Source organism: Anomalospiza imberbis, chromosome 3 (assembly GCF_031753505.1).
Source record: "Anomalospiza imberbis isolate Cuckoo-Finch-1a 21T00152 chromosome 3, ASM3175350v1, whole genome shotgun sequence".
Taxonomy (NCBI): Eukaryota; Metazoa; Chordata; class Aves; order Passeriformes; family Viduidae; genus Anomalospiza; species Anomalospiza imberbis.
In genome coordinates, this window is record NC_089683.1 from 102,369,466 (window position 1) to 102,389,161 (window position 19,696).

The 19,696-nt window shown below is 43.1% G+C and overlaps 1 protein-coding gene and 2 long non-coding RNA genes across 6 annotated transcripts; 2 read left to right on the forward strand and 1 right to left on the reverse strand.

Moving 5' to 3' along the window:
- Positions 1–489: 489 nt before the first annotated feature.
- FERMT1 (FERM domain containing kindlin 1) lies at positions 490–19,355 on the forward strand. 4 transcript variants are annotated; one of them, XM_068186104.1, is made up of 16 exons: positions 513–567; positions 2,900–3,047; positions 3,513–3,686; positions 5,158–5,391; positions 6,840–6,986; positions 7,525–7,738; positions 8,177–8,279; positions 9,484–9,591; positions 10,427–10,558; positions 10,698–10,747; positions 12,839–12,963; positions 14,027–14,133; positions 14,695–14,916; positions 15,580–15,704; positions 17,465–17,606; positions 18,712–19,355. In XM_068186104.1, the coding sequence occupies exons 2-16, from the start codon at positions 2,945–2,947 to the stop codon at positions 18,883–18,885; spliced, it is 2,160 nt and encodes a 719-aa protein (XP_068042205.1). In that variant the 5' UTR covers positions 513–567; positions 2,900–2,944; the 3' UTR covers positions 18,886–19,355. The 4 variants fall into 4 exon arrangements, with proteins under 4 accessions (XP_068042208.1, XP_068042205.1, XP_068042206.1 ...); XM_068186105.1 differs by lacking the exon at positions 513–567 and adding an exon at positions 2,193–2,318; XM_068186107.1 differs by lacking the exon at positions 2,900–3,047 and having other exon boundaries at positions 490–567.
- On the reverse strand, positions 1,734–1,941 carry LOC137471641 (uncharacterized). The gene is made up of 2 exons (XR_010997744.1): positions 1,869–1,941; positions 1,734–1,825 (listed from the first exon to the last, which is right to left on the reverse strand). It is a non-coding gene; the product is annotated as an uncharacterized lncRNA (long non-coding RNA).
- Positions 15,748–17,235, forward strand: LOC137471642 (uncharacterized). Its single transcript, XR_010997745.1, has 2 exons — positions 15,748–16,348; positions 16,402–17,235. It is a non-coding gene; the product is annotated as an uncharacterized lncRNA (long non-coding RNA).
- Positions 19,356–19,696: the final 341 nt, after the last annotated feature.

A 19,696-nucleotide genomic window follows, 5' to 3' on the forward strand; every position in this document is an offset into this window, starting at 1 on the left:
TCTCTGCAGTCTTTTTCCAGGATATGAGTTTAATCTGAATTTTTTCCTTTATTCTCTCTGTTTCTCTTTTCTGTCATTGATATGGTTTTTCCACTGTGGTTTACCTCCGTGTAAGTCAAAAGTTTAAGGCAAGAAAGACTTTCTGTGGAAATCTGGCTCATGGAGAAGCTTTTGCCCCTTTCCTGTCGGTTCAATCTACTTTTACGCTGCGCCTCTTCTAACACATCCCCACCTCACAAATACACCTTTCTGTTCTTTGCCATTGCACCCTCGCAACTGATTTTCTCCGGGTAGCCTCAAACCTCTAAAAGCAGCACCTGAATCTGCTCGATGGCCTGGGGTCATCGATGAGGTGGTGTCTCCGGGCGGTATGCGAGCGGGTGACCTTGAGCACCGCGGAGCGGACAGCGCTCCTCGCCGCCTTACTCCCACCGCGCGCTGGCGCAAGCAAGGGGAAGGAGGGGCCGCCTCCCCCGGGGCTGCCGCTCCTCCCCCGCTGTTTCTCAGAGGCAAGGTGGCGGCGAAGTGCGAGGGAGGAGAGGGGAGCGCTGCCGGCGGGGACGGCAGGTGAGGAGCGCGGGGCGCCCGTCGGGAGCGCGGAGCGATGCCGGAGCGACCCCGGCACGGGGCACCCGCGGGCGGCTCTGCGCTGCCCCGCGGCACCTGCGGCGGGGCGGGAGTGCCCGACTGCCCGGGGTTGTTGCTTTTACAGCCCTTTCTGCGGGGCCGCGGCTGCCCGGCACTTCCTCAAAGTGGAAGTGGCGCTGCCGTGGGCGCCGCAGGCCGCCTCCCCCAGGCACCTTCCGAGCTGCGCCAGGCCCGAGAGATATTTCGGGACCCTCTTGACCTTAACCCCGCGTCGTTAGCACCTTGCTCCAGCACGATTCACATCTTTCTCCATTCCCGCTCAGCGTTTGAAGTTTGGGGCTGTGAGGGCTAAAATCTGCAGAGAGCTCGATCTGCAGAGACACTGCTCCTTTTTCAATAGCTGAGTTGGCCACAATGCGCTGCAGAAATCCCGAGTGGAGACGGCAGTAGCCTGAGGACACGTTTCTGGCCTGTTTGATCCACCCTTGCCAGGCCTTGCAGCTCCCACGTGGAGCCCAGGAGCTGGAGCGCGTTCCGAGCAGATCCAGGCTTGACCTGAAGGCTGTAAGATGTAAACCCTGTCGCTTTGGGTTGGGTTTGGTTTGGTGTGGGTTTGGTTGGGGTTTAATACTGAGGGGTTCGTTGTCCTCCTTGGTTTGCTTGCCCCGTTTTCGAGACCAGGCTTTGTTTGTGCTGCGTACTCCAGTAGATTTACAAGTGTTGCCTTATCTTCAAACTGAAACCTGCTGGTTTGAAGAGGAAGTGAGGAGGTGCGCGGCTTTAGGGAATGATGGAGTGCCAGGATTAGTGCACTGAGACCATGGTTTTCCAAGCTGGTGAAAGAAAGGGTTTCACCCACCCCTTGGGCTGCTCATTTTCACCCGTGTCAGCACAGGCATTTGTGTGCTGAATTAGTTTGGGAAGCGAAACCTAATCTAAAGACGCCAAAAAAAAAATCCAGATCAGTTCCTAAATGTTTTTGCTGGCCCAAGAGGGCAGATGAGACTGCTGCTTTTCTGCAACAATAATGGTTTATAGTGGAACAAGGGTGGGCAGAGGTAGAGTTCATCTGCTGGACTGCACCCCCGTGCTCCTGAAATAAAATCCCACAGTTGTCATCCTTTGGCCATGGATTACTTTTGAAGTTGTTTATTGATGCTTAGGAGCATGACTAGGGGCATTTTGACTTTTCTAAAGTCAGGGCTTTTGTTTTGCTATGAATACATAGCAACAACAGCTGTCCTGTTCACCTTGTACTGCACTTGTGCGGAAAGCCTCACCTGCCTGGGAGACCATCTCGGGAGCTGGGTCTTGGATGCTTTAGGAAAGCCACAGCCCTTCCCCTGCACGGGTAGCCTCTGGTCTAATGCATACCTCAGCTTGTAAATCCATGTGGCACGCAGCAGCAGAAATTCAAAATCCTTTATCCCAAAGGCAGGAAAGGCAGTGTTCCCAGTGTCCAATACAATGCCTCTATTTACCAAGGCAAGCCAAGCAAACTTCTCGGATAAGTACCAACCCTTGTTGGTTTAGTAACTGCTTAGTGTAAAGGTGTAGGCTGGCACATGTAAGAACCCAGTTAACAACAGGGCTTGCTCCATAGGGTGAGTTGGCCTCTTGGAGTCACACGGTTATGAAGCTGCAGTTTTCTGACTTAGGGCTCTCTATGTGTGTGTGTAATTTTGGAACTTCAGGGCAGACTCCCAGCCCCTTCCCAGTGAAACTCACTGGTAAGGTGATTTCCCACTAAAAGGATGGCTTTGAGCTGGTCAGATTATTCATTTATAATGTCATTTGTTTAAGGGGAAATCCATCTAATCTTTAATATATACACTTTCATTGCCTTTATGTTTGTCATTACCACCTCATCTCTGTTATCCCTTTGATGACATATTTTATATCAGTGGCATTGACATCAGGTTTTAAATTACTAAATACTTGTTTTTAAGAAGATCTACAACAGCCTGTAACATTGCTACATCCCTTCTGGCTTAGTTATTTTCTATGTTTAAAGCAGTCTGAGTAGGGCCCCTTCAACAAGAGTCGGTGAGCTGGGTTCTTGTGTGTTATTGAAAGTTTGCAATAAATGGAATTCATCCATTTTGGTGCCTGCACCTCAACTGGAAAGGCCTTTTTCAGGACAAAGAGCTGTCTTACTGGTTAAATATCACAAATCCTACCTGCAGCATCAGTTACCTTATACCTACAAGCTATTTCTTCAGCAGAACCCAGCTGATGTTAACCAAAGCTTCTGCTTGGAGCGTCTCCTCTAGTTTGGCTTGGCATGATTACTGTTCACCTGTCCTGGCAGGAGCCTGGTGGGTTCTCAGACGATTCACCTTGCTGAGAAGGATACATGCCTACATCCTTGTGTAAGTCAGCAGGAACTGCAGATCTGTGTCTGGATAATGCTGGCAGAGAGCCACTAAAGTTGTCTCCCCTCGTATGTACCCAGATAGGTAAAACTACTCTCTGGATTTGATCCTGTGGGAGCAAGCTGGCAGAACTGCAAATGTAAACTTGGATATGCAGAAAAATTAGAGCCCTATGCGTACAAGTCAACAAAATCCCACAGATTTTGCAGATCCCACAACTGTAGGCTTTACAGTGTCCAGGCTGGTAGATTAGCAGTGGATGGTGGGCAAACCCAGCTAAAATTGAGCTATGTCTACCCAAATGGAGGCATCTGGGTTAGGGGTGTGGCAAAATCAGAATAAAACTAAAAAATCCCACATTCCTATCTTGCAAGAGCAATTGCAGGAGCAGAGTCTAGTTCAGAGATAACAAGATAACACCTCTGAAGTTCCATCCAAGGCCACTGCAAAGTCCTGGCAGCATGGAATGATGTTGAGACTATGGAGAAATGCATTTGTTTCAGAGTGGAGGAAAAACATCCTGTTCGTTTGGTTGGTTTGCTTTTGCAGAGCTTACACAGACCTTTCCCAAGATGGTTTCCTCAACTGAATATGGGTCACACACCTGGGACCTCTTGCTGACAGTTGATCATCAACATGAAGGTGTAGAAAAGGAAATTCCGCTACAGGTCACAGGGGACCTTCATGTTGGAGGACTGATGCTGAAATTAGTAGAAAAAATCAGTGAGTAAAGACCTGTTTAATTTACAGTGTTACTAAATAATATGTGCAGCTTTCCCTGTATGAAGGAAGGCTTCTGTGTGTTTTGAAATGGTACTGCCTCACTTCTGTGTCACGGGACAGAGTGTGGAGGTTCTCAGACCCAGGGGTTTTTGTGGTCAGAACCCCTCCCTGTGTTCCACTCTCTGTGTTACCAGAGTGCCAGTAAAACTTTGGGGTTGCCTTTCAGTTAGATGAAAACAATTAAACCAGGCTACCAACTCAAGTCCCTTTCCAGAAGGATGGTACAAGTGTGTGGTTTGGGGGGCAGGAGAGGTAGGAGATGCCCTGTTTATCCAGCCATGCCTGTCAGAGAGGGTGAGTTGTTAAAAGACACTTCAGAAGTTCCTGTTTCCTGTGCTATTGTGGCATTCTAGCCTAAGTCTGAGCCATATTATCCATTGCATAGATACAGTAGGGAAGAGCTGGGAAAAGCCAAGACTAGCTGAGTCAAAGTTAGGAAGTGAAAAGTAAAATCCCCTGTGTACAGGAACAGCAAGGGAGCACAGGAAGAGAATCTGTCACCCTCTCTGTACACTCAGACACACGGTTCAGCCGGAAACAGAGTTTCCACTGAGTCAGAAGAATAATTTTTCACAGTATTTTTTTTTAAATACTCAACTGGTGTGAAAAGCTTTCTGTATTAATATTTAAAACAAATCTGTAACTGACTTGTGTCAGCAGCTCTCTTGAGACACAGCTCTTACCAGGGGACTCCAGAGTAGGACAGGGCTCTGCTGTGTTATGGACATGCTGAGGAATAGCATCTGCCTCATGGAGCTGATGAGGAGCAAGGATTGATGCAAAGACTGAAACAGCTTGACCAAGATCACACAGAAGCTTTACCTGCTACTACATATTGACATCTGGGAAGTCATATAGTCTTGGAATTCCCATGGAATTGAGAGCAGCAATACTTTATCTCCTTCCTTGTGCATGTGCTGTTGCTTAGCTGTGTGTTACTAAGACTTCCATGGACTTCAAGCTGGTTCTTAACACTGAGATGAGCTGCTCAGTGCTGCTGCCAGTAGGCTGTGGAAGAGCTTGTGCCCATCTGGTGCACAGGAGATTTTGTAGGAGGATTTTCAGCTTGCACTGACAAGTTCTGAACTAGAAGATTTTGTTGTTAGTCCTTATCCCAGCAAAATCCTAACAGCATTGCACCATATGTAACACAAGATTCAGGAGATGTTCTTTCCCTGTGGATATCTGCAAGACTAAGGCAGCGCCACAGTTAGCACCTAGGTTAGCTCTTCAGGGAAAACAAAGTTGGTTCCCAGTGACTACCACAAGAATTCAGCAAACAGGATCTAGGCTGGGACCTGTAGCTGCTGCTTTAATCTAAAATATTTGTGTTTGCAGAGACCTGTTTCCGAACCAAGTGTTTTGTATATATACTCCATAGTTTGTTAGTAACCATTTTGTGTTTTCCCAGAAATAGCACAAGATTGGTCAGACTATGCTTTTTGGTGGGAACAAAAAAAATGTTGGCTTCTGAAAACCCACTGGACACTGGATAAATGTGGGGTGCAAGCAGATGCTAAGCTGATCTTTACCACTCAGCACAAAATGCTGCGGCTTCGCTTGCCAAACATGAAGACTGTGAGACTGAAAGTCAGCTTCTCTTCCATGGTGTTCAGAGCTGTCAGTGACATCTGCAAAATGCTCAGTAAGTAAAGATAAATCTCCTCTGGCAACTAAGCTGGAGCATTTATTGGGTGACTTTGTTTTGATGTGAAGTCCTTCCTCACAAAACTGTTTAGCTCAAAGAGAAATTTGAGACTGGTTTTTGGGGGTTTCTGTATGCAGTGCGTGTCAGTGGTTCTTAGTCTTTGTGATAACTGATGCAAGCACTGTCAGTAATGTGTCCCACGAGCTGCAGGAGTACTGAATAGTCAAAGCTGGCAGTTTTCTAGGAATCTTTGTTCTCCTGGTGTAGGACTTGATCCTGATTATTCTGTGCCAGTGAGTAAGAGCATAAGATTATCAATATCCTACACCAGCCCTTCCCCAGAGGCAATTTTCCTGGTGTCAACTGATTTATCACCTATTTTCACTAACATTAATGATATCCCACTCTGCCTATATGTGTTCACTTCAGATGTAGCATGTTTTAGATGTTCAAGACTTCTGTATGCTCAGATCTGTTCAGGTCAGGGCACACCTAACAACCCCAGCCCAGTCCATGAATGTGTCACAGTGCTGAGTCCCCCACTCTTCCCAATAATGGAATATTTCCAAGTAGAGGGTTTGGAGCATGCCAGATGTGTGCCTGTGATCAATGGGAATCAGTTGAGTCTACAAGCAGAAGTAGTACCCTTTGGTTTTGGGTAAAATAGGGATTAAATTCCTCATCTTAATTAAGATCTTCAAAGCTTAGTCCATTAACACACTCATCTTCAGAAGGAATTTACTGCCTCATATTGATCCACTTTCAATTTCATCTCCTAGCAGTAGATTGTGAAAGGTGCAGTGTCTTTATTATACCTAACAGCTCTGATATAATGATGCCATTAATTGTCCAACTGGCATTTGGCCAAATTAAATATTCCTACATTTTCGCTCCAGATTGAGTCAGTACAGAAACACTGTAACTTTGAATGAGTGAATACTGTCAAAAATGTCTTTGCTTACCCCAGGGTAAAAGTGTTTTTCAGAAATGAAGTGCCAGGTTTGGGACTGGAAATACCTGTCTGGATTAGTAGTGCGTTAGAGAACAGTGAGAACCAAGACAGAATCTTGTATGAGAAATACATTGTATAATAAAAGGCATCAACCTCAATTACAGTGGTCCTTGCTTATTCATAATTTAGATACTTCACAGAGGTTATTATGCTCATAGGTGACTGCAGTGCTGTTAGGGAGAAAGAGCTTCTTCCTGGCATTCTAAAATGCAGTTACATTTCCTACAAAAGGAGATTTAAATCCTGTCCAAACTTATGGCCCAAAGTCTTTGGCCTTGTTATAGAATTAGTGGATTTTCCACAGCTACTACTTTCAACCTGCTAAAAATAAAGTCCAGATTGCAACATGAAGCTTCCTGAAATGCTGTTACCAACCATGGGTGTAATCATTGGATGTAATCATCTTGCTTCACTTCCCAAACTGCCTTTGTAGATATCAGGCGGTCAGAAGAACTCTCTTTGTTGAAGCAATCAGAAGGCACACTCAAAAAGAAAAAGAAAAAAGACAAGAACAGCAAAGAACAAGCTACAGAAGATATCTTAAACCTGTGCAACTCTCCAGTGAGTTCTGGATTACCAGGTAATGAAAAAACAATATGATTTTATTGTTCTGACTGGAAGTCAAAAGGAGGAAGAAATTCTTCGTTACGCAAATGAGGCCAGTTTCATGTAGGATGGTCTTGGAGACATAGTGGACCTGAAATCAGTGGCTTCAGGAAATCTCCAATATGTCAGCATTTCCCTCTTGTCTCTAGAAAATGTTTCACTTTCCATTGATATAAGCCACTCTAGAAAACAGTTTGTGGCCCTGCACATAGGATATGCAGCTGCCCTTTGAAAAAGGGGGGCAATGCTTAAAATGTTCATGAAATTTGGTAACCTGCAAGGAAAATGAGGAATAAAGGCTTGAAAGCATGTATTTCCTGCATCCAACACAACTGAGATCTCACAGAGCAACAAAGAGCATTTCTGTCCCTGAGGTCACCTCACCTGTGAAAGGACAAGGCCAGCTGGAAACAGCAGACAGGAGACTGTCTTGAAAGAAAAGGGTTTTTATGGTGGAAAGTAGTGGACAGGACCATTTTTCATGGGAATAACATTATGCACTTAACTTGCAGCCAATCCAGGTTTATACAGTAAGACCATGACACCTGTTTATGATCCTGTCACTGGGTCACCAGCTTCTTCCACAATTACTTGGTTCAGTGATGGCTCCTCGGCTGAGCAGAACTGCAGTATCCTGGCCCTCAGTCATCCCACCTGTTCCCCAGAGATGCTGGCAGAGATGTACCAGCCACGGACTTTGGCTGACAAAGCCAAGCTCAATGCAGGGTAAGGTGCCTCTCCTGAGATCCTTTGGGTTTAAAATGAGGAATGATGTCATTGTGCAGGCTCTCGGCTAAAGTCTGCTGTTAGATGAAGGCAAATTCAGCTGAGCACAGTGGACACAGCTAAAGGACGGTTTGGATGGCAAATTCCAAAGGCTTTAAGTAGACAGTGGAAAGATACATGTAGATAAGTTCAATAATTTTGCATTAAAAATAGGTGACGGAGTTCTGCACAAGTAAACATTGCTTATTGTATATACACAGAAAATGGAAGTTGGAAGTCTATATGAATGCTCCACCTTCTTGAGTTACATGAATTTCCCCTAGATTTAGAGGAATTAGAGCTGTTTGTTCCCACTTTTGTTTCACAATTGCACTGGAGCTCTGCAGGTGTGATGGTTTCTCCTGTACAGATGGCTCTGTGGGTTGTTTTCTTCCACAGTTGGCTGGATTCATCTCGATCACTTATGGAACAAGGTGTTCTGGAGGAAGATCAACTTCTTCTACGCTTTAAATATTACACTTTCTTTGATTTGAATCCAAAAGTAAGAGCCTTGTTTTTGTTGCTATTCATTATTTGCCTGCTTTCATGTCAAGGAGCTATACAGCAATATAGAATATATATAGCTCTATGTAGAATTTTACCTAGGATTTGTAACAAGCCCTTCAGAGGGATCAAATTCAGCTTCTTCCCCTCAGCTACGGCTGCACTTTTACCCTCTGGACACTGAATCACTGTTCCTCACATGAAATAAGATCTTTAAATTTAAAGATGGGATCTGAAGAGCACCAGAAACAGTATCCTTATTTCTAGAGGGGCTGCTTTACTTTCTGCATCTCTTTTAACAGGAAAAGTTAAGGGGAAGACTAGACTAGCAGTATCCTAAATGATGTAAGGAGTCCAGTTTTTGAAATTTGGCTTAAAAATGACATTAATATTGCACTGTCCTCATTGAATTTCACAGCTTTTCTGGGCTGAAGCCCTCAGAAGAAATCAGGGCACTTTCCAGTTTATCTGGCATGTTTTTGGGTGTAGTGGAACCCCACTGAAATCCAAGTACATGTCTCAACTTCACCAGCCCAAGCATTGCCCTTCTCTGCCCCAGCCAGCCCTGGAGCCATAGGATGAAACGACCCAAAAGAGCTTCAGGCAACTTAATATCTCACCTCTGCTGGGAGAGGTCACGCTCCAAGGTTTACCCTCCCATCACCTACATTTCAGCAGCTCTGGGGCTTGAACATTTCTGTGAGTCACTTCAGCTTATTAACCAAGTAGATAATAAGGAATAATCACTATCCAAAAACCAGATAGTGAATAAAAGCAGATCTGCCAAACCTCAAGCCAGTGCAAAGGCAGACAGAACCAGAAGTGAAAAAGCCAAGAGCGGAAGAAAGGAAGTGAGGAACAAGAGAGTTCTGCAGGTTACATTTGAGTCAGCTGTGTCACATGATTTTCTCCCAGTGTGGTTTCACATCTTGGTTACACCAGTCCAAGCCTTCCTGCCTCAAAAGGGGATGTTGAGCCTTACCTTCTGCCTCAGCCAGGGGCTCCTGGTTGGTTTTTTGTTGGCACAGCAAGCCCTGGGACCATGCACACAATCACATGAGCTGGTACAAGGCAAGGAGGGAACAGAGTTGGGAGGAGGAAGGAAACAAGCACTGCAGCTCAGCCCAGTGTTGGATCAGCTGCAGCTGGCTGTGAGGCTGTGCCTGAGGTCACTGATGGGCGCTGTTTGCTCTTCCCTGCAGTATGATGCGGTGCGCATCAACCAAATATACGAGCAGGCCCGCTGGGCCATCCTGCTGGAGGAAATCGATTGCACCGAGGAGGAAATGCTCATCTTCGCCGCGCTGCAGGCACGTACTTGAGCCCAGTTGCAAAACCTGTTCCCTCAAGAGGCAGGCACAGGTTAGGACAAGACTAGGGACAGAGCCCAGCCCAGGAGCTCTGCTTGGATTGGGGGTCTGCTCTTGGGGTGAGAAACAATCCGCAGCATCCATCAGCTAAAGCAACTAAACTCAGTAGCAGCACTAACACCATTATTCAAACAATTATGGAAACATTCACTAATGTTATCTGCACCCAGAATGTAATTTTGATATCAGTATTAGAATCATATCACCTACCATCACCTCTTCTTTCTGAAAATTCCTGTAATACACCATGTGTACACCATGTGTACACCCATTTCCCAACAGACAGGAAAAAAAGCCACAGCACAATGTGAAGATAGGGATACTATGGAGTACTTGGAAATTTAACATAACTGAGCATGGCTTAGTCTCTGACCACAGGTAGTAAAGCACAAACCTTCATTAATAATAAATTCCTTCCTTTTAAATGTAAACAGAGCTGCCAAGAATCCACAGCCTGTCACTGCAGAACACCAGAGCACCTTGCTTCCGAGTTTCCACCTTGTATGGATGGCAGGACTAGGGATCCAAATGTAGCAGCCTCCCAGAACAGGGGCAATTATTCAGCAGAGAAATACAAACGCTGATAATTAAAATAGGAAACCATTATCAGCCATTGCACAGGAGTCACAATGAACATGGCTTTTTCCTTGGGAAACCCCCCTGATTCCTGCTGAGTTGTCCAAGACCCAGGAGACCAAATGATCTGTTTTCAAACTCTGTGATTGTGTGTTGATAATTGGTGCATTGACTATTGGATGCTGATGTTTTATTTTAGTACCATGTAAGCAAGTTATCATTATCATCAGAGACACAAGACTCCACCTGTGAATCGGAAGTGGATGAAGTAGAAGCCGCCCTTTCCAATCTGGAAGTGACACTGGAAGGTGGAAATAAAAGCAACATTTTGGTACGTCCTTTGGGATCCTGGAATTCCTGTTGCTGTGCCAGATCTGTTGACTCTCATGAGCCTTCCTGGTTCTTGATTTTTTTAACAGTTGATTACATAGTGCACTGTACTAAAATTATTCCTAATTATTCCTGATTAGGAGGACATCACAGACATCCCAAAACTTGCTGATAATCTCAAGCTAGTTAGGTGAGTTGTTAAAATTAATAATAAAACATACAAAACCAAAAGCTTTACGTTACGAGAGGTCTCTTGAGTTTTTCATTCTAATCTAACAGTACATCTGACAGTTAAGAATTGACAAAGACCCTAGATAGGTCTAACCAGCCTAATATTCTCTTCCAGTCTTTCTCTTCCTGCTTCTGACAAAGCTCCTGTTCCTTGGCAAATCTTTCCCACTCCTGGGATGCTGGGTAGCTGTATTTGTACTTATTAAAAGACCCTGCTGTCTGTATTTTCTAGTGCTCATCAGTCATCATCTCTAAACAAAAGAGCCTAAGTTTTATTTTCAATCATATTTGCTTTTTTTTTTGCCAGTAAAAATCCAGAAAAAAACTTGCAGCTGTCACTAAGAAGAATTTCTGAAAGTAACCCCAGGGAATGTATTTTTTAAACCAAAGGAGCATCCAAATTACCCCTTTCTTACCAAACATGGAATCTGTTTTTTCTAATATCAAAATGAGTTTCTGTGATCTCATTGTAGTATCTTGTTTTATGGGTGATTTAAATTACAGTAGAGACTGTAGAGACCTCAAGATGCCTTTTATCACAAAACAGTCTTTGTGTTTTAGAAAGATAAAGTGTTCTGTTGTACAAGTATTTATCAGATTCATCCGTTGACAGATGGTATTTTTAATCTGGGAACTGAAAACTGCACCTGAAAAATTTTAACTGTTGTTAACAGCTAACAATTGTTAATTATTAATTTCCAATTTGGAATTTTATTTGACATTCTTATTATGAAGGTGGCTTAAGATGAAAGGGAACTAAGGCTTTTAACAATAGGTTATTTGTTTTTCCCCAGCAGTAGAACAGTTTGCTATTATAAGCATTCAGCAGTTATTTATCATCATGAAAATGTTCCTATATAAATGCTAAATCACTTACCAAACCTAAGGCATTGTAAAATCCAGGTAGGGTGTAAAACTTTCCTTCAAACAACAACACTTTGTGGCTATCATTATTTGATTAATTGTAAACCTGAATGCAAAGCTGTGCATGTCCCACTGCTTACTGTTCCTACGGTGAACTTCTTTCCTGTTAATTCACAGTATGCACCACAGTAAATGCTACTTTCATGTGGGGACAGTATTGTGGAAAATTGCAACATTTTTTTCAAAAACAACAAGAAAAAGCTTTCTAAAAAGTTTTCAGCCACTTTTTTAAGGATATAAAAAATATTTACCTGTTTAAAAAAATTATAGTCCCTTATTTTTGATGAATGTTGCTGTATTGGAAAACTAAAACCCAAATTATTTGGTAGTTTGGAAAATCCAAGGTTTTTTAATTTAAACATTAAAATTTCCATTTTCTAGAAAGGATTCTAAACTAGGATTTTTAGAGAGGGTCTGGAGGTATACATAATAAGAGTATATATAGTACATCACTGTTTTCCAGCTGGTTGTATACTCTTTGTACCATCCTCTTAGATTTAAAGGGAAATACTGGATTTTTTTTTCTTTTTTCTTCTTTTTCACTTCATTGATGACCTTTGTCACTAGCTGTGAAGTATTTCTCCACTCACATTTTCTCTACTCAAATGCTAATACCTCTGCTTTTCTCTCCTGGAGGGCTACAAAGCTTCTGTAAACTTAGTGAAGAAATAGAATTTTGTTGTATTAGATATGATTCAGATTAAGCCAAAACAGCTGATCTCTGCTTCCTTACAATGAATATGAGTTGCTTTTATGGGTGCAGATATTCAAGATAAGGCACTGATGTAAATTCATGTTAATAAATCAGGGGTTACATTTGTGTTACTGAGTTCATGGGAGAAATTAGTCTGTTAGAAGGGAATGGCTTTGATTAGTAATGGAAGAAATAAATGAGAAAAAAACATAGATGGAATTCACCTAAAATCTGGAGTAAAAACCACATCCATACCTGGGATAACCTGGATTGGATCCAGGCATTTCCCACCCCCTCACTGACACAGAGGTGTCATACCCAACCAAAGCCATGGGTATGGCCTTGAATTTCAGAGGCTCTGCAATATTTGTGAGGGACTTAGCAATTTGTATGTGTTGATATAAACAAATGGGATTTCTTTTTTTCTGGTAGGCCCAAGAAGCTGGCACTCAAAGCTATCAAGACATATTGGTTTGTCTTCAGAGACACTTCAATATCTTATTTTAAGAACAAGGAATCTGCACAGGGAGAACCTATTGAGAAACTAAATCTAAAAGGTAGGAATTCTCCTTCCTTTGTTTTTCTGTTACATCTGTGGACTGAATAAAACAAGAAATCCCTGATAGATTCAGGAAGGCAAGCACAGCAGCATTTAGTCTGAGAGCTTTTCCAATTCCTGAGACTCCTAAGCAGGCAGATTGCACCTGCAGAAGAAGCTTAAACAGAAAGGATTCAATAGTTTAACCCGAGATGGGATTATCAGAGCCTGATTTGTAAAATCCCCTGTACTGCTGAATTCTTCAAGATGAGTCAGGTAGGGAATGTGACTTGTGGGATGCTTTATTTTCAAACACTTTCACTTGACATTAAAGGGAGTGTTCCCCCGTGTCCTTGGCAAACACACAGTGGCAGCAGAGGATTAGGGATGATGCCATGGGCAGGAATGCTAGAGGCTGTCCCTGCATTCTGCTGTGCAGGGACAGCTCCAGGGCCTTCTCTGGGCCTCGTTTGTGTCCTGCATGGGGATTCCCATGGCTTCAGCCAGCTGCTGGAAGAGAAGCCCTGGCTGTGCACACAGACACCATCACCCTGTGTAGCCTCCATCTACATCTGCTCCTGCAGGGACATCCTTTGTTCAGCATCAGGGAACCAGTGATGCCCAGGACTCATCCTAGAGGAAACCTTTGAAATACAAGATTGACCCCTGTGAACAAATGGCTCTGCATCCCAATCTGCATATCCTCAGTAGATCAGAGAATGCCTGGAAAAACAGCCAGGGTGGCTGGAACCTCACCAAGTAGCCTCTCCCACCAGTTCCTCTCCATTTCGAGTGCTGAGCGTTTCCTAAGATCAGGCTGAGGTTTTGGGAGCACTCCCATCCTTTCACTTCCACGCCGACTCAGTGCTCTCTGAGCTCAGAGCGCTCATCACCCTGGCAAGCCAGACCAGGCAGTGAACTGGAACAAAACCCTTTCATTAGGGCCTAAGCTTCAAAGTCCTGGCCCTTAGTCTCAAAGAAAAACAACCAGGAAGCACTGTTCCTTAGTGTTAAAGCAGTAATTAAAGTTACTGATATAGTAATGAAATAAATTAATTTCCTTCTGATTCCTTGTGATCTAGGATGTGAAGTTGTACCAGATGTAAATGTTGCAGCAAAGAAGTTTGGAATCAAATTACTAATTCCTGTTGCAGATGGCATGAATGAAGTATATTTAAGATGTGATAATGTGAGTAATAAGAGAAAATTTGAATTCAAGATTTATGGCAGATTGTCCTGTTCTAGCATTTGTATAGAAAAATGAGGATGTTGCAGAGAGTTTATTGTCTAAATCTTTGGAAAATTTAAGAATTATGTGATGGCCTAACAAATACATAATTGTTCTGGGCACATAAGGACAGTAAGTCATCTTGCACTTACCATCAATTGCCAAGTAAAGCCGGTAAGAAAAAAGCCAGAACAAACTATAAAAAAAAAATTACAGTATTTTATTCCAATGTTGTCAGAGAATTGAGGTTTGGATTTTGTTTTCTTTTTTCTTAATTAGAACTCTCCCCATTCAGATGAGGAGAGCATGATAAGGATCTTACACTAGTTTTCAGTTTATTGAAACGTATCAGATCAAATTGTGTAAAAAGTGTTCAGTAGTTGAAAACCAGTCATGCAATAAAATTTCCAAGAGAATCTATTTCAAGGTACTGAATTCCTTAGAAAATTTAAAACCTAGGTGTAGTTGGAACTAGTCCAGTCAGGGAGGAAGAACAGTAACAAACAATTGTCTTTGTTTCAGGAGGATCAGTACGCTCAGTGGATGGCTGCTTGTGTTTTAGCCTCCAAGGGCAGAACGATGGCCGACAGCTCCTACCAGCCCGAGGTCCAAAAGATCCTTTCCTTCCTCCAGATGAAGAACTGGACCATGTGTTCCCAGGCTGCCTCTGAGCCAGAGAATGTAGATATGAAACCCGAATGCTTTGTCTCACCACGCTACACCAAAAAATTCAAGTCCAAGCAGGTATCGTGAGTATGGCTCTATGGCTGGGCGTGGGCGATTCCAGTGGTTGCTTAGGGATGAGGCTGGATCAAAGCAGCATTTGGAAGCCACGCAGTACAACTCCCTGCAATAGTCATTTGTCCCTTTACAAGAGGCCTTTTCTTCAAACTGAACACGGGGACAGGTGTCTTGGCACCTCCTCCAAGCACCTCTCCTACATCCACACCGTGGCTTAAGTCATTCATGATGTTCTGCTCCTGATAATGCTGTTCCTCAAAGTCTCTTCAGAGTAACAAAGGAAGGGCTGCAAGCCACTGTTTCCATGTGAATCAACAGGGTCTTCGGGTCCTCCTGCCCTTCAAGTCTTTCTTTGCTCTCCACCTAATTCTTTGTCCTGCTTTTGCTGTGCTAGAGCTCAGCCTTCCTGTCCTGAGGAGGATCCCCAGAGCAGTGTATGGAGTCGGGGCAGTGCTGCACAAACCCAGACCTGAGACCTTGCTGTCCATTCTGCCCTTTGCACTTGGGATGTGTCCCCAGGTGCCCTCTGTGCTACATCTGCACAAACAAAGTCACAACAAAGTGTCTGAACACAGCATCAGACCTCATGATTTCTGATTTAGTGAAAGCAACAGGATTTTTGTTCTCCAGTCAGCTGAAACCTTTCTCTCTTCCTGTGTTTCCCAGCTGACTGCCCGGATTCTGGAAGCCCACCAAAATATATCCCAGATGTCCCTGGTGGAGGCCAAGCTGCGTTTTATCCAAGCCTGGCAGTCCCTCCCTGAGTTTGGCTTGTCCTACTATGTTGTAAGGTAACTGCACTCTCACTCAGGTCAAGCTGCCATAACAAGTTCATGCTCAGTGATTTGCAGGAAATTCTTTGACACCCTGTTCCAAGAACATTTTCTATTTTTCCCCCACAGACTTCTTTTAATTTTTGTGATTTCCATCCTGCTGGTTTTTCTATAGGAGTAGCACCTGGTAGCTCCATTCCTGGAGTGAGACTCTGCATTACATCTGCCTTGGTACAGACCTCTTGGGTTTAGCCTGAAGTAACCTCTCACTAGCATTAAACTCTTACTGTCATAAACTCTCCAAAATGTATAAAATGCATGTCTAATTGGTGTGCTCAGGTTTGCAGGATGTGTTCACTCTGACTCTTGTTCATTGCAATATGATAAAATGCTAATTTCTTTTGTATTTCATCAAGAAAACAACAAATCATCTCTTTTTAAGGGGATGAGCAGTGAGCCCTTAAAAAGTTAATCTGGAAGAGCAGTGAGCACAAAAAAGGTCCCATTGTGTTCACAGCAGCTTCTTCCTTGGACATAGCAGAGATCTGACCTGCAGCTGTTTCTCTTGACAAAACACCAAAAAGCCGAAAATTACTGACACAACCGTACTTGGAGGCACCTTCCTTAATTTGCCTTCCAGGGCTGGCTAGGACTCATCTGTGGTACAAATTGAAGCAGCTGGGAACCACGCTCTGGCAGAGGCCAGCTGCCATAGAACAGCCCACATCTGCATTATTGAACTGTGACTTCCCAAAATCCAGTAGCCTCATGTGAACTGTGAGATCATGTTGGTCCTTGGATGTCCCAGGTTCCAGACTGTGCCTCAGAGTCACTTGAGAGAGCACTGCTTGTTTGGAGTCAGAATTCTCCCTGAATTCCATGCCCAAAAATGGTCTCTGATCCTGTTGAATTTACTACCACAGGTACAGATTTTTTTGCCCCATCTGTCACCATCAATCCTGTTAAAAGCACAAACAAACCCAACACCTAAACTGCATTTTGTAGTGGTGAATTGCTGCACACTGCTGGGCAGTATCTTGGTAGGGCATTAAGCAAAGCACAAATTGTGTCCAGGTCACTTTTTCTCCCTAAGGTCCAGCTGCATCTAAAGAGAGAAGGTTCACAAACAGGATCAGAAATACTGAAAATACAGCAGGCAGATGAGATTTGTTCCAGCTTTCAGCATGAAGGTAGAGGAAGGTTGTTTCTTTACCAGAGTAATCCGTTCCTAGCTGTTCCCAACTCAAAAAATTCTGTCCCAGAAAGATTCTGATGCTTTTGTATTTATTTTTCATCTCTAATCAGAAGAAAGTTGAAATGTTAAAATGCCTCAGTAATTTTGTAATGTGATTTATACTGAAAAACATGTATATATCAGTTGTTTTGATTATATAATTTAGGTTAATATAGGTTAATATAACTAGAGGAACATGTTTCAACATTAGAGAAATGAAGCAACAAAAATTATTCTTGGCATTTTTTCCAGTAAAAATATAATCAAGTTCATGCATTTGGGAAGAACAGTACTTTTTTAGCAGGAAACAATGAATTGGAAAGATTTCAGCCAGATCTACCTTCCTGACTATTTTCCATCTTCCACCATGGCTCACCAGCCTACACTTTTGCTTTATAACAAATCCTGTTCTAAAGATGGGTCCAAGCTCTCCTCAACCCCAGGCTGTTGTTTTTTGCACTTGCAGAGGTGAGCAGCTGAAATGTTTCCCTAGCCAGAAATCATTGCAAAGCAGATCTGCTCAAAGGCTTTGGGTTCTTTTCAGGTTTAAAGGAAGCAAGAAGGATGATGTGCTTGGGGTGTCCTATAACAGGCTGATACGGATAGATATGGCTACAGGAGATCCTATCACAACGTGGAGGTTCTCCAACATGAAGCAGTGGAATGTGAACTGGGAAATCCGCCAGGTAAACCTGGAACAGCTCTGCCTTCAGCCCTTGCATTTCACACACTCAAGGATGCTTTCAGAAAATACTTTCAAACCTCACTGAAAAGATTTTTAACATGTTGTGACATGTTATTAAATAAGCTGTCTGCAGTTTTTCTTAGTGGAGTCTGTAGTCAAAAATCAGAAACAGATCACCAGTTTTAAAGGTTCCTACCAAGCTTATTCTTGACAAGTTGCCCTTGATTTTGATGGGATGAAAGTGAATTCCAACATGTTGTGTTTACTGCTCTGTCAGTAAAAATTTCATTTTAACTCTCATGCATCATCCTCTACATTGTGGTGGTTCAGTCTCTATTACAGACTGAGGATACAGGAACCCAGTTTGTCTTTCGGATCCCAAACTGAGATTACAAGGCCTGCAACTCTGTGTCAATGTGTGGTCCCTGATTTGGTGCTTCAAAGCTTGAATCCAGTGCTATAAATTGTAGATTTCTGGGGTGGAACTAATGTGACCTGATGTAAATTAGAGCAGCCTGGAAACTGTTCCTGCTTGTGGAGCTTTCCACATCCATCTGCAGGAGCCAGGAGAGATCAGATACACTCCCTACTGCTCTCTTGCAGTACTGTCTACACCAGAGCCTGTAATTCTGGGTCAGGTTGCTGGGTTTACATTAAATCCCTCTCTAAAAAGGCCGAATCCACAGTGATCAACTAAGCTCAGTTAGCTGCATTTTAGAACTAATGGTAGCTGGAAACCAAAACCGGGACCCCAAAGGCAGATTTTAGGTCAGCACATAGCAATGGACAGATTAAACATTATTCATTAGACACAGAGTCAGGAGTGCCATTCCTGCTCTTCCCAGTGTTCACTTTGTATGCCATTGGATAAAAGCTAAAAGATGTTGTTGCCTGTTTGAACAAGCAAAAATGTTTCACCACGAGAGGGCCCTGATGTAGCAGCAAATCCAAAACCAAGCAGCCAAATACCCTGAGCATCCAGCAGACCCAGAACTCCTGGTTAGCAGGGGCAGGCTTTGTCACAGCATTTGTGATCCAGCTGTGTTCTCACACTTCTCTTTCTTACGAGCTTGTCTGTCTAATTTTGCCATGTCTATTCTCCGTAGGTTGCCATCGAGTTTGACCAGAATGTGTCCATTGCTTTCACGTGCCTGAGTGCAGACTGCAAAATCATCCATGAGTATATCGGGGGCTACATCTTCTTGTCAACACGTTCCAAGGACCACAATGAAACGCTGGATGAAGAACTCTTCCACAAATTAACTGGAGGTCAGGAATGAGATGAAGTAAACTCTCTTCCCACTGCCTGCTTCTTCTTATAGCTAAGACTACCAGAGATTGGACAAAAATATCTCTGGTTGTTAATTGCTGGCTACTAATTATTGTACGTGTCAGTCTTGTACTATGACTGGGATGGTTTACAGTTTTTGTTAAATACTGAAGCTAAGGTCACTGGATGCAGTATGGCAACTCCATCATCAATACTTGAGAAAATTTAATCATCTGTGTTTTCCTTTTGTACAGCTCAATATTTTTAAATAAACAGTGTCTAGCCACTGGACATTTTTTAAAATCTAGTATTTTTAATTGCAGCAATCTGTTTAAGCATCCAGAACAAGTAACTTGAGGATATGGTACAGTGAATTTTCTTCTCTGTTACAGCCAGGCAACTTCCATTGTTAACTGGCCATTGTTAAAGAGTCCAGCATTTATCAGAAGTAAAGCTGAATAAATACATATTTTAAAGCTCCGTGGTTTGTCTAACACTTGCCCTGAGAATACAAAACATTCCAAAGTCCTGCAGACTAAGCTATTGAAACTCCTGTAGTGGTCACTCAGTTGCTCAAAAATGTAGAAGCCATGTCCACCTTCATCCACTGAAGTGGTTTCCTGAAAGCCAGAGAAGTCACAGAGCATTCATCTTGGCAACACTGGATCCAAAAGGTTCATCTTTTGAGGAACATTGTTACTTACCTGGTTGAAAAATATGCTTTAGGAAGATCTAAAACTATTAAAGAGGCCTATGAGTATGTTTCTATTTTCTGTCCCTGTTACTCTGTTTCACTGTGACATCTCACTGAGCTGAGCTGT

What these genes read in the sequence shown, in the direction of transcription:
- FERMT1 (XM_068186104.1), top strand. Translation starts at nt 2,945, where the DNA reads ATGCCTACATCCTTGTGTAAGTCAGCAGGAACTGCAGATCTGTGTCTG. An exon ending in TGAGAAACTAAATCTAAAAG is followed by an intron (nt 12,964 to 14,026) that starts GTAGGAATTCTC and finishes CTTGTGATCTAG; the next exon opens with GATGTGAAGTTGTACCAGAT. An exon ending in TTGTCCTACTATGTTGTAAG is followed by an intron (nt 15,705 to 17,464) that starts GTAACTGCACTC and finishes GGTTCTTTTCAG; the next exon opens with GTTTAAAGGAAGCAAGAAGG.